Source organism: Eurytemora carolleeae, unplaced genomic scaffold (assembly GCF_000591075.1).
Source record: "Eurytemora carolleeae unplaced genomic scaffold, Eaff_2.0 scaffold149, whole genome shotgun sequence".
NCBI lineage: Eukaryota > Metazoa > Arthropoda > Copepoda > Calanoida > Temoridae > Eurytemora > Eurytemora carolleeae.
In genome coordinates, this window is record NW_019396075.1 from 392,200 (window position 1) to 410,876 (window position 18,677).

At 31.0% G+C, this 18,677-nt stretch overlaps 1 protein-coding gene across 3 annotated transcripts; it reads left to right on the forward strand.

Moving 5' to 3' along the window:
- The first annotated feature begins 1,273 nt into the window (after positions 1–1,273).
- Positions 1,274–18,463, forward strand: LOC111714294 (uncharacterized). Of its 3 annotated transcripts, none has more exons than XM_023489378.1 (27): positions 1,274–1,371; positions 1,609–1,669; positions 2,121–2,171; positions 2,876–2,908; positions 3,113–3,148; positions 5,110–5,187; positions 5,858–6,201; positions 6,296–6,338; positions 7,119–7,160; positions 9,832–9,885; positions 10,648–10,689; positions 11,258–11,477; positions 11,544–11,657; positions 11,857–11,949; positions 12,794–12,913; positions 13,884–13,953; positions 15,505–15,662; positions 15,798–15,876; positions 16,164–16,234; positions 16,620–16,689; positions 16,745–16,792; positions 16,873–16,946; positions 17,013–17,080; positions 17,473–17,573; positions 17,720–17,800; positions 18,019–18,107; positions 18,305–18,463. In XM_023489378.1, exons 1-27 carry the CDS (start codon positions 1,324–1,326, stop codon positions 18,423–18,425), a joined length of 2,409 nt encoding a protein of 802 aa, XP_023345146.1. In that variant the 5' UTR covers positions 1,274–1,323; the 3' UTR covers positions 18,426–18,463. The 3 variants fall into 3 exon arrangements, with proteins under 3 accessions (XP_023345146.1, XP_023345138.1, XP_023345156.1); XM_023489370.1 differs by having other exon boundaries at positions 1,275–1,371; positions 4,855–5,187; XM_023489388.1 differs by lacking the exons at positions 1,274–1,371; positions 1,609–1,669 and adding an exon at positions 2,463–2,532 and having other exon boundaries at positions 2,124–2,171; positions 4,855–5,187.
- Positions 18,464–18,677: the final 214 nt, after the last annotated feature.

Genomic DNA, 18,677 nt, shown 5'->3' on the forward strand with positions numbered 1-18,677 from the left:
AGGATGGAACTTTATATTCAATTCTTAAAACTTAATTTAATTTGGAGGAAAAATAATGAGATTAGAGGCTTATAAAATAACAACAAAACTAAATTAGCAAAAAAAAAACTGCTCTATAAAGAGTCAGTTTGTTAATCTAATATTAATTTTCATTTTCTATGACATAAATTTTTAATAAATATAGTATTTTATTTCTATATATATATTCATTTACCCAATGTAATATATCTTAATGATAAATAATACAATTTTTTGTATGCATTGTAAGCATTTTGGCCATTTTAGAACATAAACTCCACAATTATTTGATTGCTTATTGTAAAGCAGTGCACTTATTTAGAAAACACAAAACAAGTTTGTTTTACTGACAGTCTCCTTTAACCCTATCTCTGCTGGGGTACTTGAAAACCAGGATATGCTGGGGGGGTCAATTTGACCCCCCCCCCCTCTAAATCCCATGTTTGATGTTCAAATATGACAAATGATTGGAAATCATTGGAAAGCTCTTGTGCTCTAATTTTAGAATCTGCAAAAAAATTGGCCAATTTAAAAAAATTGATTTTTTTAACGCAAAATCCAATTATTTAGTAAAAATGTTTGCAAAAAAAAATTTGTTCATAAAATGAAAAATTATATGCTTTTGAAAAGCCCTTGACCTGGAGACAACCATTTTGGAATATTGATAAAATGTGCATTCAGAGATTCCGAAGATAACCTTGAACCTGTTCCAGACATGTTTCAGTTAATTTTTCAGTAGGAAGAAGTGTCTTCACAATGCCTTCGAAACACGGAGGCTGCTTCAAGAAAAAAAATTTACTTTTGGTCATTAAGTAAAAGAATATCCAACAGTCTTGACCAATTTATTATCAAACATCTGTTGGCCATTCTTGGTGATAAGCTTGAGAACGTCAAACTTTGACTATTCAAAATCCAGTCTCTGAAAAAAACCCTCACAACTACATGTTAGAAGATCTTCATGAAGACCTAGAATAACCTACTACATGCTCAGTCAGATACAAGCTATAATAAAGGCCAAAAGACACTGGATAGTTTTTACTAACTCACCAACTCTCTTGATTCACCCTATACTTTTTTTGCATAACTTTTTAGTTTCATCAATAACAATCAAATCACATTACATTCAAGTATTTTTTAGCATCAAAATTTGTTCAGATGCAACCAAATTGTTTAATTGCTAAAATGAGTAGATTAATTATTTTTCACATTTACACATAATGTTGTTAATGATATAAATAACAATTAATCTAATAAATGAAATCTGAACCTTACTCTACTTCCTTTCAGTGTGTAATACACCAAATAATGTGGATATCGTCAACAGTTATCATTTATTTACCTTTTATCATTCAGGAAGAGATTTCTCTGTTTTAAGAAATTTTATTTTACATAACCTTGAAAAATTTTACCTTTTTTTATATAATTGTTAATACGAACCTAGCCTATACTCTTCTCCATACATGATCAATCTTTGTGGCTAATCTTTATTTGTTTAATTGTTTTGTGAAAAGAAAGTGAAATTTCAAAAAATCTAATACTTTTGTATCAGAATTTATTAATTAATGATATGAACATATTTAAAATCGCTAGGACATTGAAACTAAAAAATACCTAATACAAACATCTGGAAAGCCAGTTTCTTTAGCTTCAGGTAATTAATAAAACAAAAGATTACAATTAATAATTTGACTACTTTTTATTGGTGTATGTTTAAACCCTAATCAGAAAGAGATCATTGTTATCAATACTCATCAACCACATGAAACAAACTATTTTTGTGTTTTTAAACAGGCTTGTGCCATCAAATGAAACAGCACTTTTGTAAGAATGAACCTTTACAGATTTTATGATAGAAATTTAATTTATATGTTGTCAGGAATAAGGATTGCATAATGATGTAATGGTATAGTTTTGTCAAAGTTCAATATAAAGAGAACGGTTTCTTTGAACTTTGATCTAAATTGTTTTAAGGTTATAAGTTCCTGTTTATTTAAAAGTATAAGTTAGTGGGGTTTACTTTACTTTAACTAAACATAGAGGAACAGTTATATTACAGATGATCCTAGTAATCTGTTTATTCATTACTTTTTTTATTTATTTAGGAACAGATTCATTGAAGGCTGTAACACTTAATATAGGGAGTGATTACTCAGGTATTAGAGATAGTATGCATATAAAAGTATTAATCTAAAGAATATAAATATGAGAATTATAATATTGGTTATTTGATGTAAACTGCCCCCCCAACCTTTCCCTGATGTAAAGATATGGAAATGCATGATATTAACATACCATAAAGATTTACTTACAGACAAAGATATGCGTACAAATATTAAAGCTATAACTTGTAAAAAAAAAAATTTAATAAAAAATAGTTAATTAGTATAAGGTTATATATATGAACTTCTGAGGTTTTAGTTTCATTGTAATCAATCACTGTTTAGATGGTCTTCATTCACTTGTCAATGTCAAGTTCCTCCATATCTGTTCAATGTTAGGGTTCAGGGAGTTGAGGTTAGTAATCTTGTTCTCTCTAACCTTTGCTTGAAGATTGCCCAGATTACTATTGGAACATTAGGACAGTGACAAGGCTTAGTGTAGATTGAGTCAATTTCTAGGCACCTGACAGCTGTCTTTGCGAAGGTAGGAGAGCAAGTAAACACAGATGACTATGTAACAAAGTTTAATTTTGATGAAACTTGAACCAAAGTAGTGCATGTATATAACTTTATACCAATAAATTATTTTAGTCATGAATTATCATGGTTCAGCTTTTATAAGAATGTATTCAAATGTCCTGACAAATTTATGCTCACCCTTTAACTCAGACACATTTTGGTAATGTTTTTTAATCTAGATAACCCAGTGACATCAGCAGAACATGAAAAAGGTAATCTTTGTATAGCATTGGTAAATAGCTTTGTTTTTATATGTCTTGTGTTTAAACAGTTTTATGATCAAAATTACATGTAATAAATTCATAATCCTATCAAGAGGATTTTTCTTTTGAAAGAAACACATTTTTTTCCCAATTCTTTTAATGCCTTTAAGAAAAATGCTCCAAGTAGATGTAATCTATTTGTTATTCATTTAGGAAATCCTGTTTTTTCTCCCTCTGCTGATTTGTCAGGTATTCTTAGTCATATGTTTGCTCTTTTATAAAATTATGTTAGCTAGCAGATGTGTGTCTTTCTATAAGACTGTTGTAGCAAGGTCTAAGCTTTGTATTAGATGTCTTTTTAATTTATGCAAAATGACCTTAACCCATTAGTGACAAGACAAATAATTCTTTCTGATCTTGCTGAAATTCACAGGGTTAACTCATTATACTCTCCATAGAGTAGATCTAAAGTTTCAATTTTTTTCAATGAAGGGTAGTGGAGATACAAAATTGACTGAGCGGTCAATTTTGTATCTTTTAGTATCCTTTAAAAGGATACTAACGAACCTACATTGTTCGTATTTAGTATGCCTTATGTGATGAATTTTTATGTTCCTTGTAACATCCTGCTAAGGAAGTCGCAATAGTATTAAGACGAACCATCAATGTTCGCATCTATTGCACTTCGGTCGGTCGAGTAATTCTTAACTTATGTATTCACTCTTTTACCGATCACATGAATTTTAGATAGTAACAAATTAACATATGCTCGCTTAATGTGTAGCCTCAATAAAAACGAAGAACGGACAATGTTCCTCGTTGTGGAGCTCACACAAATTTTATTTACTGTAAAAACTCGCTACTGTGTTACTCATATGAAAGCATACACACGGATAGCAACTTTCCAAAAAGAGATAACACACACTGTGCTTATATTATCTCTCAGTCATATTTCATAAAAGAATGCTATCATTTCTTCTCTTTTTTTCTATCGAAAAGTTCCTTTACCAACGCTCGAATTTAAATGATGTATAATGATTTATAACTATATGTAAAAAAATATTTGTTGTATTGAACCCATGTTAACAATCTTGTAACTATGATATGCGTAAAATAAATATCTAGATGTTAAAAATTTTGACTGTTGCCGAGCAGGATAAAACTGACCGAGTCCTGTATCTCTACTACCTTTCGTTGAAAAAAATTGAAATTTTAAGGGGGTTGTGTAAGACAGGCAATTTTGACTGGGCAGAAAAAAGGCAAAAAAGAGCAGTAAACACAAACTTTTTATATTGAATGTAACATTAGCATATAACTAACATCAAATGCACACTTTTCATAGAAATAAAAAATTTTTAAAATTAATTTTTCACTGATTTATATCTGTTGGATCCGGAGGTTTCCTACAACCTATAGGCGATACTTGGGATATCTGTAGGAAGAGTGGGAATGAAATAGGAGGCCATTTGGTTTAAAAAGGAAGGCGCTAAAAAATAAAAACCTTACCTGGTCAAAATCGACCATCTCATCACTAATGAGTTAACATAGTTCTTGGCAGAAATTTATTTTTATTGCAAATGATTGTTCTGTAAATCTTTCTGATCTTAGTAAAATGGTAGTTAATAAACAAATGAAATATTTTGATGTCCCATTGGACCATGCAGGGAAAGTTCTGGTTTTACAAGAACTTTTAAATGAAATGATAAATGTGTTATGTATTGAGTAATGATCAATGTGGCATATTCGTCACTAATTTTGCATATTTTTCTTTTTTCTTTTTAAAGCTATATATTCAAAAGTTTATTTAAACAAATTTAAACTACACCATTTATATATGTATTTATATCTTTGTGTGTGAATAAATCTTTATAATAAAAAATAAGAAAGTTAAGAAATCTCTTTTTATTATCTCCTTGTTTCTGCATATGCATAACATGTTAAATAATGTTTAACAGGAACAATGAACTTCTCTAAGCCAGACTGGATCTTTGAACTGAGTACTGGAGTAACAATTAAGAGAATAGTAGATGGAAATGAGTTTGTTATTACTGGTGATGGTATTACTGCAACAATCAATGGATTTCCCATCACAGAAGCAGAATATAGCAAGGTTCTGGAAGGAGAGAAGATTACTATTACAGCAGATGGAAAAGAGGTTGTGCTTGAAGCCAAGGACAAAAAAGTCATGTTTGATGGAAAACCATTTTCAGACGGGGAAAATATTTCAACGGAATCTAACACAGTAAGAAAAATCTACAGCAAAGAGTCCTTGTCTCTACAAATACCAGGTCACATCATTTTTGCATTTTTGTAAGTATAGCAAGGTTCTAGAGGTAGAGGAGATTATTCTTAAACCATGGGGGAACAAAATTACAGTTGATGACAAAGAAAAAACTGTAATGTTTTATGGAAAAGCATTCTCTAAGGGGGGGATATGTTACAATGGAATCAAACACTGTCAGAAACCCTATGCATAATTTTATGAAATTAGAGAATTCACCAGGTCTTAAATTATGTAAAAATAACTTTCTTTCTTTTCACAGCAGGTGCTGAAATGATTTTGGGTTATACATATGTCAAATAAACGTACTGATGCAGTCAATATTTGTAGTATATACTGCAATTCATGCTCTTAATGTATTTGTTATATTAAATGTATAAGATACATTCTTTTACTTAATCTTTATTTTGTTATATATGGTAAAAACATGCCCTGGGTGTTGCTTTCTGTCCCTTTTAAAAAATAATTAGTAATTGATTAAAAAAAGATCAAGTTAATATTTGCAGTATATATGTACTTTCAATAAAGTATTCTATTATATTTGGTGAAAGACTATTAGTGCTATTTTAAATTTAAATTATTACATTGAAAATAGCACCCCAAGCTGTGCTCTGGGTGTTGATTTCTGTCCCTCTCAAAAAGTAATTAGGAATTAATTAAAACTAATATTTTTCCAGTTGAGTTTAGTTCTCCATTTTGGATTTTATCTCTGCCGAAAGGGATGTCAATTCTCCGTAATGTGGATGGATATGAGTTCAATATATCCGGAGATGGTAACACAGCCATAATCAATGGATATTCTGTAACTCCGCAAGATTGGAAATCTGCTCTTAAAGGAGAAAATGTCACTTTAAAAGGAAATAATGAAACAAAAGGTTTTCTGACAGGTTCAGAAGGAAATGTCACATTGAATGGTAAATCTTTGATTTACGGTAATCGTATTCAACAAAAAGTTTCTCAAATCATTTACAACCTTGGTCCAACAAAAGAAGCTGAAAATAACAGCAATGTAGATTATAAGGTGAGAAAACTAAAATAACAAATAATTTATTCCACACCTTATTTCAACAAAAACAAAATTTCTTTGGAATTTCCTTTAAACATTTAATTTTCAGGAAACTAATGATCTGATAAGTAACTTAAAAGATGGGGAAACAGGTTAATACTTTTTAATATAAGAGAACAAGAAATTGTTAAATATTTTCACCATGTTTGTTATTGAAAATCAAAAGAATAATAAAAATGTATGATTATTATAGAGTTTTGTAGGAACAATTTTAAATTACGATTTGATCCCAAGTAACAAAAGTGAGGAATATCCCCAGATTCTTTGAAGAATTTGCAAGGAATTTCTTGAGAATCATTTCCTGTAACTGATTCTTCGGAAATTCTCGAGAAATTCCCCAGAATTTGTCCCAAGATGAGAGATTTTTGTGGAATCACAGTTTTGAGACTGAGTTTCGAGAAATTCCGCAGAAATTCTTAGGAATTTTTCCCCACAAAATTCCTCAGAATTTCTCCAGAATACTTCTTTGGAAATTCCTGAGAAATTCCTAGGACTTGGTCACCATGTTTACGGATTTTTAGGGGAAATTATTTACAAGATTTAGTTTAGAGAAATTCCTGGGAATTTCTCTGGAATTTCACCCCAAGAAAATCCTGAGAATTTCTCCAGATTATTTCTCCAGAAATTCTTGAGAAATTCTTAGTACTTGGTCACCAAGTTTACAAATTTTTAGGGGAATTAATAGGAGAATTAATTTTGAGAAATTCCTGGGAATTTCTCCAGAATTTCACCCCAAAAATTTCCTGAGAAATTCTCCTGAATGCTTCTACAGAAATTCCTGAGAAATTCTTAGGACTTTGTCACCAAGTTTACGGATATATAGGGATTATAAAATTTGAGTTTGCAAAACTGTTACCAAATTTTATTTTAAGTTGTTCAACATGAATTACATGATGTGGAAATACCAAACTCAGGTTAATTTGCCCTTTTAAAATTTGCCATTTTTTAATTATATTAACCCTATAAAGGTTGGGGGTCTGAATCAATGTATAGCCTGGGGGAGGTGTTTGGCGCCCCCCCTGGCCCCTAGATTAGGGTATTGGGTTGAAAAGCATGTTCATAGTCCAATATTTAATGGCCAGCTCAAAGAAAAATAAACTAAACTGATAACTTTAATAGTTTGGGTACTAGGGAGGGTGGAAAAAAAATACCTAAAAAATTGTAAAAAAAATATTTTTTGGTTCTAAACAAATATTAAAGTGTAACTCATGTATATACATACATTTTTCAAGGGCTTTTCAAAAATATGGATTTTAGATCTGCAGCTTTAGTCACATCCTTTACAAAACATTCTTTAAATTACTATTCATTAAAAGTCACAAAATTTCATGGTGATAGTGGTTAAAATGAGAGTGCTAGGACAGGAAAACTTCAAGGGGTGCCAAACAGTGAACATCCCTGTTTCTCAGTTACAAAATGTGCACCCTTCAGAAGGTGGGTGGTAAGGATAGAAAAGGTCAGAGAGTGTTATGAATGCTAGAAACAAGCTTAAAACAATTGATTTAATGAGAATACCATATATTGAATACCATGCTCATTGAATAAACACATAGTAAGAGTAAGGATGGGGTCTCTTGATAAACTGAAGGTAGTTGGGGTAGTAAGGGTAGTTTCCATATAGATTCAGCTTCAAGGATGGGGGGTGGGGTCTCTCTAATAACAGACTGTAGTTGGGGTAGGAAGGGTTGTTGCCATTCAGATTTAGCTTCAATGGTGGGGGTGGGGTCTCTCTAAAAACAGACAGTAGTTGGGGTAGTTAGGCAAAGTGAATAAATACTAAAGTGGAACAGACTAAGGCAACGATGACAGGTTGTGCCATGAGGTTTTATTTGGTTTGGAAATAACTGCACGAAAAGATTTCTTTTGGAAATTAAAGACTAGAAAAAATAAACTAAGAAATTATGTAAATGTCGCCTTCAGCTAGAACTACAAAATTTTCATAATCAAAAATAAAAAAATTTTGTATGTTTTTATGTGTTTTATATGTAAATACTTTACAGTCGCTTAATAAATTCATTGATTTTGCCTGGCAGACTTGCACTAATTTTATAAGAATTTATCTTTAAAACTGCTTAGTTTTGTTTTGCCCCCCCCCCCCCCTAAAAAGAAAAAGAAATGTTAGCCCTTCTTGGAAAAAAACCTGAATACGCCTCTTAATATCTTTAAAGCTATATCTATATCTATATCAACTACTCTTAAATCTTTCAAAATACAAGATCAAGAGATATATTTTGAAGATCTTTATTTTTCGATATCACAAATTCTGCATTCCTTGTTTTACAGATTATGCATGCAGGCATTATAGTCTTAATTATTTATTGTGCAGTAAAATGGTTAAAATTCACTTCTAAACTCTTAATTTACGTTAATCTTTATTTAAGTTAAATACAAATTCTAAGTCTTTGTTTGTAAACAAAGGGAGTCCAGTTTCTGTTGTATACTGTGCACTCCGTACAGACCAATTTATATGTATAAATATATATTATTTAAAAATACTTGGGACATAAAATGTTGTCATCCGATTATGAGTTTGGCCCACTTTAATATTTAATCCCTTTAGTTGTTAGGGCGGTAGGGAGGTTTAAGAGTTTTCAGAATTCCAGAAACAAACTTAAAACAATAGATTTAGTCTGTTTTTACAGAGAGACCCCATCCCCACCCTTGAAGCTAAATCTGAATAGCAATTACCCTCACTTCTCCAACTAAGACCCCTACCCCACCATTTAAGCTAAATCTGAATGGCAGCTGTCCTCACTACCCAACTACTGTCTGTTTTTAAGGAGACCCCACCCCCATCCTTGAAGCTGAATCTGAATGGCAACTACCCACACTACTCCAACTACCGTCTGTTTTTAAAGAGACCCCACCGTAAAGCAGAATCTGACGTTAGTTGGGGTTTTTTTATGCTCATATGGGTATCATCTGTACTGTCTGTTTTTAGAGAGACCCCACCCCTAACTGTAAAGCAGAATCTGACTGTAGTTGGAGTTTTTTTATGCACATAGTATACAATATGGGTATAAATTCACACTAAATCAATTATTTTAGTTCCTTTCTGGCATTCTTAACACTCCATGACCTCCCTACCACCTTACAACCCCAACGACTGTCTGTTTTTTTAGAAAGACCCCACCCTACACCATTGAAGTTAAATCTGAATGGCAACTACCCTTGCTACCCCTACTACCGTCTGTCATTAAAGAGACCCCACCCCCATCCTTGAAGCTGAATCTAAATGGCAACTACCCTCCCTACCCCAACTACCTTCGGTTTTTAGAGAGACCCAATCCCTACTCTTACTATGGTTTTATTCTAGCACATAGTATAAAATATGGATATCGATTCCCACTAATTTTTTTTTGCTTGTTTCTGGCATTCTTAATACTCTCTGACCTCTTCTATCCGCACTACCCCCTTCTGAAGGGTACACAGTTTAAAGGTGTAAAACGGGGTTTTTATGCTTTCTGCCCTCAGTGCCCCCCCCCCCCCTTTCTGTTACTTTAGGGTTAAGAATTTAAAACAATATTGCAAGCTTTCATTGCATTTGAGCCAGTGGAAATAATTCTTCAAGTAACAGTACTTTAGATTTTGAGACAGACATTTTTACTACTGGAGTTGAAGTAGGAGCTGACGAAGAAGGTAAATGTAAATACTGGAATTTTTAATTTATGAGAACAAGACATTGTTAATTATTTTCAGTGGGGTGGAGTGGCTAGTGTTTTACACTAATTCTTGTTAATTTACTGAAACTTAGGACCATTGTCTGCAGCCAGTAACTGGATTGGTGTCCTTAGGTTAGATTCCCCCACTTCACATCAACCTGTTATTTCAAAAATATCTAAAGCAACAATCTGGTTCAACAGTTATGACCACCTAACATACGTATTAGGACAGAGGGGTGGATGTAAACAACTTGGCACCTAGGCTTATTACAGTATATCTAAAGAATTCCTACACTCTAATATTCTCTCAGGCCTAAGTAGCCAATAGGCAACCGGATTCTTGTCAGCTCTCTTCATTAGCATGAATTAGTGAATGTGCTGCCGGATATTATACCCCTGTCAGATCAATAAAAACCTTTTCAACAAACAAACTTTCGTAAGTAAATAAAAGTGCTGATCTCTTTAAACAAATATAATTTTCATTAAAAATCTGTTTTATTTTTGAATATCAAGAGAATGACTCCAACTTTACACTGTTACCCAATAATTGATGGCTTTTCATGATCATTTCTCAACAAATGGTTGGAAACCTTAAAATCATAATTTGATGTTCAAAGGGACTACCTTCAAAATCATTGATATAATTTATTATTATAGTTTTACTGTCAGTCAACAGTTTAGAGGAATTCTTCTCTTTTCATGCAAAACCATCTTGTTTTTACCAAAATTATTTTTTAAGTTGTTGAATATGAAATAGAAGATGTTGAAGTACCTAAATCAGGTTAATTCCTTTACTTTAGTTAGTTTTACATGATGAATAATTTAAATACTTTATTTTAATATTTCAAGGTGCATATTAAATAATTGGTTTTAAATTGTTGTTAGAGTTTCCAGCAAACAAAAACTTTTGCAAAAAAACGTGAAAAAATGAAATAATGAATTTAAATTTTGCAAAAATGCTATTCACAAAAATTGTTTTTGCAAAATTATAATTTTGCATAAAAAAAAATTTTAGTAGCTGGAACAATTTATTGCATCAAAAACTCTCTCCCGTTATTTTTTCAGCAAAATTTTTGCATTTTGTTTTCCCATACATGTTTGCCTTTGTTATTTTGAGAAAATTTTGCATTTTTCCCCAAGATTATTGCATATCTTAATTAGCAAAAATTTCTCATTTTTTCAATAAAACAGAGTTAAGGAAAATTTTGCAAAAAAGAGAACAAATTTTTTTACAAAAAATGCTAAATTTTCTCAAAACAATGGTCCCTTTTGGCTGGAAACCCAAATTGCGGTTATTGAAATGGACTTTCCAATTACATTAAAACCATATACAAATATTCATTTTATAGTGGATGGAAATTATTCTTCAAATATGGAAAATAATAGTACATATGGTTTTGAGACAAAACTTACAACTGTTGTAACTGAAGCTTACTCTATGTCTGAAACACCACCTACAACCACTTCATACCCAAGTACAAGCATTGCCTTGATAAAGGACAAAAATTGCACTGAAGAGGAACCTGAAGTATTGCCTGTACCCCCTGTACCTGGAAATTCTGATTGCAGGTGTATAATGAAAAATTTGCAAGTTTAAGTAAGGAAAAACTTACTTCAATAAACAAAACTGTTCAGATTACCCTTGCAGTGTGGTGGAAGGGAAATTTGCACCAAGGAAAACAAGTGTGAATCTTTGGTCACTTGTCAGAAAGATGAGGAATGTAGCACAAAGACTAAGTTTCCAGTCAGGTATAATTAAAACTGACCACACTTCATCTGAGGTGATATAATATGCATGACTCAACATATTCTGTACTGTACAGACCTGCTCCAAGTAATTGGACATTTTGTGCCTAGTACGGCTACTTGACAAAAGATTAGAGCTATTAGGATTGAAATAACCATATAAAGGAACATTTAAGTAATGGTAATGTTTATTTGTGTTCAGTTGTGAATATGTAACTGGTGATGTGCAAGTGTGTATGCACAAGGATTGTGAAGGTGATGATGCGAAGTGCAAACAAGTTGGACCAGAGTATAGGTAACTCATTTTCAAGGAACTTTACCTAAACAAATTGTCAAAATTTTCAAAACTTTTTAATTCTAGCAAATTAAGGCAAATGATAGTTCAAAAACTGTTTATTATCGTTATTATCTTTTCTGCTTTTTGTGTTTTAACCAAAATTTAGATTTTTTGTGGTTTTTTAATATCTTAGAATATAAGGGTTTTTTTTGGCTTATAAAGTTATTTATCCTCATTGCAAATGCGATTTTAAGAAAAGATTACTTCCATTTGTATACTATTAATTTGTTTTCGGAAAAAAATGATTGTTTTGAAAACGACCCACTCTTTTTGAATTAAAAAAAAAAAAAATTGTCATTGATAAATATGTTGACGATTGTTAACGAAGGGTCATTGTTAACAATCTTTTACAAAGGGTTGTCCTTCATGATCTTTAATGAAACGCCAAACTTAATAAAAATAGTCATTGATAAATATGTTTTTTGACATATGAAGATGATTATGTAAGTCGTCTCACATGCAACTTTATTGAATGCTGTCTTACATGCAGGTAAAAAGTTTTTGGTGGAGCTAAAACTTCTTGATATTTTATTTTAAACTAATTAAAGATAAGCAGGGATGCCCATTGGGTAGGTTTCCTCTCTCCTTTCTTTGTTATAGATCCTTCACCAAGTTTTATTGTTAATGAACGTTAACAAAGGGTCATTAACAATTGTTCACAAAATGAAAAACTTTATAAAAACTGTCGTTTTTAAAATGATCTTTTTTTTATTGTTTTCATAACAAAATAATTGTTTTTCAAAAACAGGAAAACGATCCATCCCAAGGTGTTAAGTGATAATTATCATTAAAAACCATTCAGATGCTTTGAGAGTCAATGCAAACCAACTTATGGAGATTGTGAGAGTTCTTGTGATTGTGTGGAAAAGTACAATATGAGGAAAGGAGAGGGAAAATGTTTCAACAAGCAATGCCTTTGCAGGTGATCAGTTCTATTTTTATTCTTTGGATAGAATACAAATTAGGTGATGATTAATTATGAAAATAAAAACCACATGTTATTTTCAATAAATTATAAATTTTCGTCAATGATCAGTTTTGGTTTACACGGATCAACATGAATTTTAAAAATTATGTGAAAAAGCTTATTTTCTATACTCTTGCCTAAAATTTCTTTCATACATGACAAGAAACAATAGGAGATTATTAAAACTACAGTATGCAGGAATTACTGAATTCTTACAACAATTTGACAAGGATAAATTCTATTTTTCAATAATGGAGGATCTTAACTATTGCTTAAATACAGTCTTTTTTAAAGTTGATGCCTAATTCTTTTTATCAACTTGAATTTGATCCTCTCATTCAATTTTAAGACCTGTAAAGCTACATCATAAAACACAAAATGTTCTGGTTCACTTGATTCAAAATTTAATTTAAATTAGAATTGATCAAAAAAAGACCTTCACCTTTTTAATAAACTTTGTATTATTTTGATTCAGGATATTGAAATATAATGCAATTACATGAAATAAATACTTTTTTGAATAAAATAAAATGAAAAGCAAACAGTCAAATTTGAAACAGTGTAGGTAGGAATCATCACAACCAAACAGATCACTCCACCTCCACCTTGTTCCTGAAGAGCTCCTACTCGACTGTCACACCTAGTTTCTTCCCCTATCATCCTATTCTCCAGTTCAATGAGCCCATGCCATCCCTAAATTTAGGACGCCATGGGTATCAAAGCTTGGCATGGTTTCTATTATTAGATTAAGGAAAACGCAACCTTACCAGGGTATTTTTACTCTCCTTACTGACATATGTAAAAACTATCAAACACCCATCTAGGGTTACACTAAGTCAATCATAATGCTTTACAGTAATACATATTTAGATCTTAAAATAATTTTAAAAGATATTTTAGTATTGTTATCTTTGGGCTTTTTTAGAACCGACTGGATTGAAAAATGTGATTCTGGACCTAAGGAAACTCCATCTCTAACTACAAGTACACCAATGGTAACAAAAAAATTTAAAAAGTTAGAATAAAAAAGTCAAAAAAACATTATTTAAAAAATCAACTCAATAACTAAATAAATTTGCAACTAATAAAGTTTACTTTGTTCTATTTCCCAGCTAGCCAAATTGCGCAAAAAGAGCGCAATTTAAACGTCACTTTTTGCATTTTTACGTAAATTTTGAGTAGAGATTTTGGCTCTTTTTACGTCATGAAAGACATAAAATCGCACACTTAGCTACGCAAATTTACTGGTTTTAGAAGACGTAAAATTTACGTAATAATATTATACAAATTTACGCTGAAAATGCGCATTTTTATTTTCTCAATAAACATGTCGGCCCTCTTTTAACAAAAGTTATGCTAAATCTAAGCAAATTTGATGCATGCAGATAGGCCATCCATCCCTAAATGGATGGAATGATGCAGTATAAGTGTCTTTCTCTAAACTGATTCCATTCATCAGGGAATACAGATTAACATAGAGATTACTGCATCTAGCCTTATAATGTGTAGGGATTTATAAAAGCTATATAAAACTTTCTGATAGAAAATCCAGTGCATTTTCCTAATAAAAATGTTTTATTTAAAAAAATTAAAAATGATTTAAAACCTAAATCTTGACTTCTAAATGATATACTTTTAGTAAAAAATTTACTCTGAACCATTTTACTTTTTTTTAATTTTACGTATAACAAACAGAGACACCTTGCGGTGAAATTTGGTACTGAAAACCAGTGTTCAATGTAGCGCTTTAAATTCTCTACCCAATTGCTCCCCCCCCCCCCATTCCCACTCTTATCTACAAATCACACAGCTTTCTATTTAATATAACATTATTATATATTGCTGCACTCTGCACTGCAGTGCACACACACCTGGGCTACTCAATTCTTCAATAATTATAACACTCAAAACATATGCGTAAAAAGAGCGCAATTTTTATGCAATTTTAATGCTAACAAAGACAATTCTTTTAAAAAGTTTATTTTTTCAATTTTTTTTTGGAAAATGCAATATATGCCGTTTCAGAAATTTTAGATTTTTCACAAATAATTTAGATTTAGAGTTTTAGGCATTTATGCAAATTTAGCGTATTTTTACGCAATTTGTATACCTGAAATAAAATGATACACATCTCCACAAATTCATGATATTTTTACTCAAAGCTGGGTTATAAAATATTTACTTTAGAAAAATTAGATATTTTCACTAATTTAAAATCTAGACTTACGCAAATTTGCGTTTTAATTGCTTAATTGGAGCCAAAATATTATGCGTTTACATTGCTTACGCAATTTGGATAGCTGGGTTGTATTGGTTGGACAAATTTTTATATTTGTGTGAATTTAATGAATTGGAGAGTTCACTAAACTATCTATTTCCTAAATCAAAGCTTTAATTCAAATCTTCAAAAAACATTGATTTAAGATTTGAACTTGCAGTAGGAAATTCGGTGGACATTTTAAACTCATTCCTATTGGTACCTGGTCCTTGACTTATTGATCCCAAACTTGAAAACTGCTTTAGTCTATATCTTTTTTATTTTGTAGCCACTTAAAGGAGAAAATTCACCTGCTCCAGCTCCTTACAGTACAACATCTGATACTAATGCCTCTACTCCTTATACTACATCACCTACTCCAGTTGTAAAGGATAGTTGTATACTTCCTCCCACTAGGGATTATGGAAAACTTGGTGATCCTTGCAGGTGTAATTTTATCAAAACATTGCTGTTGCTGAAATCATTCAAAATTACTTAATTCTGCAAGAAAGTTCTAAAACACTGGAAGAAGTTTTCACTATTTTAAATTTTGATTAGTGCAAATGACTTTTGTATTTTAAGCATTCAAAGTTCCTGTGTTCCATTTAATGATTTGGTGTGTGTAAAGAATAATGGATCAGCTATGGGTTCTTGCCAAAAGGTAACTTTTTATAGAATCTGAATTGTTTTGATAAATAGTTTACTTTTTTGAACAACTCTCCTTATCAAAACAAGAATTTAAATTATGCGGCGCATTTTACTTTAGCTTAATTGCCTGCTCTGTAACTTCCACCCAATTTTGCCAATTCCAAATAATTCTGCACAATAATAAAATATTTGCATGCAATTCTGTGCAATTCCTCCTAATTGAATTCCAATTGGAAACCCTAGTTAGATACTAGGAAAGATGGCTAGTAATAGGTAAACATTGTCCTTGTAACTTCCCAGATCGAATGTAAAACTGATGAAGAATGCTCTCATAGCTCTTTTCCAATGGAATGTGGAGGTGGTATATGCAGGTAAATATCTTTAGAGAATCTTATTTTGTAAGTAGGGTTTCCAGAAAAAAGGGTATATCATTTGCAAAAACTTCACATTTTTTAGGAAAAATAATTTTTTCCCTGAAAATTTAGAAGTTTTTGCATTTTATTTGTTCAAGAAAATTGTTAAAATATTTTGTCTTCCTCTGTTCAGCCAAGAATGCAAACATTTTGCAAAACTCTAATTGTAAGATAAATGCCAAGGTAAAAAAACCTTAAAAGTGAAGATTTTCTTCATAATTGCTAGGATAGATACTCAATTTGTAATTTTAATTAAAATTGAAATTTACTAAAACTAGGTCATCAATTCCATTAAAATTACAATTTCAAGAAAAATAAAAGAAAATGATTAGTTACATTATAGATCAAAAGACTGTTCTGAAACATTTTGTCCTGATGGATATGGTTGCTATAGTGATGGACAGTGTAAAAGGGTAAATAATCAAATTATCAAGTAGAAATGATCATTTTTAATCAAATTTAGTTTAGATTATGGGAAACTGTAAATTTGTCTGTGACTGTGGAGATTGTGGGGAGGTAAGAAATCATCTTGAAGCTGGTACCTTCTGAATTTTTAAGCATGAAGCATTATGACAATATCAATGCTTTAACTTTAGATGGACTGCTTCAAAAACCAATGTTTCTGTGATAATAACTTTGATGACTGTGGATCACCCACAGGATATGTGAGGTAAACTTTCTTTAATCAGATGTCAGATGGAATATCTTAGATGAAAATAAAACATTACTTCTTTAGTAAAACTGATCCAACCCTTGCTGGAGGAATATCTTATTCTAAACAGCCAAGTGATGAATGCACAGAACGTATGTTTACTCTAAGCCAATTTTTTTAAAGATATTATTTGAACAAATCAAAAGTTCACTTTAACATTTCAATTTAAATTTTAAGACAGTCAAAAATAGCTGATTTATCAATTTTAGTTAATTTATTGATAATGAAACCATAATTTTGAATAATTACAAATACAAAATTTAAAGCTGACTAAAATTATGCTATGGGGAATATTTTTTTGTGTTACAAAAATGAAACATTTTGACAAAACAACTTATAATTTGGTTTGGGTCAATGATATTATTGCCCTTTAGTTTTGATTGAAGTGTGAATTTTTAAGTCTAATATAATAAACATAGAAATATTGTTAGGTACTTCCTTCAGTCATCAATATAGAAGTGAAATTAAAAAAATCAATATTCAGCTGAATGCTCCAGTGATTGGATGAAAACAAGTGCTGGATGCTATAAACTATTACCAGAGCAGTCAACCTTTGATGAAGCTGTTGCCAAATGCAAAGAAGAGGTTACAGCTATAACTTAATATTTCTTATTTTAATACTGTTTATTTTTTTAAGTCCAAGCTATAGATACAGGCAATGAAGTTTTGAAAAGTACTCTGTAAGCGACGAACAAAATTAAATTAACAACTAATCCTAAATTTCATTTTAGAAAGGATTTCTTGCTAAAGTTGATTCCAAGAAAAAGATGGAAGAACTTCTGAAATCCGTTCTGAAGGATGGAACTATTTCTGTAAGATCATTAAATTCTTCAATTCTCAAAACTAATTTATAATTTGGATAATTTGAAGGCTCATAAAATAATAACAAAACTAAATTAGCAAAAAAGCAAACAGCTGTATGAAGAGAAAATTTCTGTTAATCTAATCAAACTTCTTAATGAATCCCATTTCATATTTCAGCTGCTACTAAATTTAAATTAAAAGATGAATGAAAATTGTATTTTCCTAGGCATGGATTGGAGCAAAAAAAGAAGGTGATACGATTAAATGGATTTCTGATAATTCTGTAATAGGATATTCTCCCAGTGCTTATGCTAGGTAAGTGTAGGGTTTCCTCAAAGTTTGCTAGCACATCTTTAACACAATTCTCATACATACAAGAAAGCAAACAAAATGATGCAATTGCTGTGCAAAATGTGTTGCAAAAAATACACTATTTTATTCCATTGGAAACCTTGGAAAGTTTATTATTTTGTAAAAATGTTTTTGACAAATTTGAGGTTTTTATAATATAGGATTGAAACTGACCCTGCTAAGGCATGTGTTCGAACCATTAGTTTAAATTGGCAAAATTCTGCTTGCACAGAAAAACTTTCTCCACTCTGTGAAATGGCTACTGGAAAACAAGGATATTAATTCTCTTTATTTTGCATGAAATAAATTTTTAACAAATATAGTGTTTTATTTTTATGTATATTCATTTAACCAACTTTTTGTGAGCTAATCTACTCACTCAAAATTATCCTAGAGTTATTGAACCTCATCATGATCTGCTTAAGGTTGATTGGAACTACCACTAAGCCTTAAAATCTCTTGAATTAAATCTACTTCTTCTAGATCCTCTCCTTGAAAAAAAACAGTGCTCTGGAAAATGGTGAGATTGTTCAA

Bases quoted from the DNA above. Each gene is read 5' to 3' on its own strand.
- LOC111714294 (XM_023489370.1), top strand. From the start codon at position 1,324: ATGTGGATATCGTCAACAGTTATCATTTATTTACCTTTTATCATTCAG. The intron at 6,202-6,295 runs GTGAGAAAACTA...TTTAATTTTCAG, and splicing joins ACAGCAATGTAGATTATAAG to GAAACTAATGATCTGATAAG. The intron at 6,339-7,118 runs GTTAATACTTTT...TTTTATTTTAAG, and splicing joins CTTAAAAGATGGGGAAACAG to TTGTTCAACATGAATTACAT.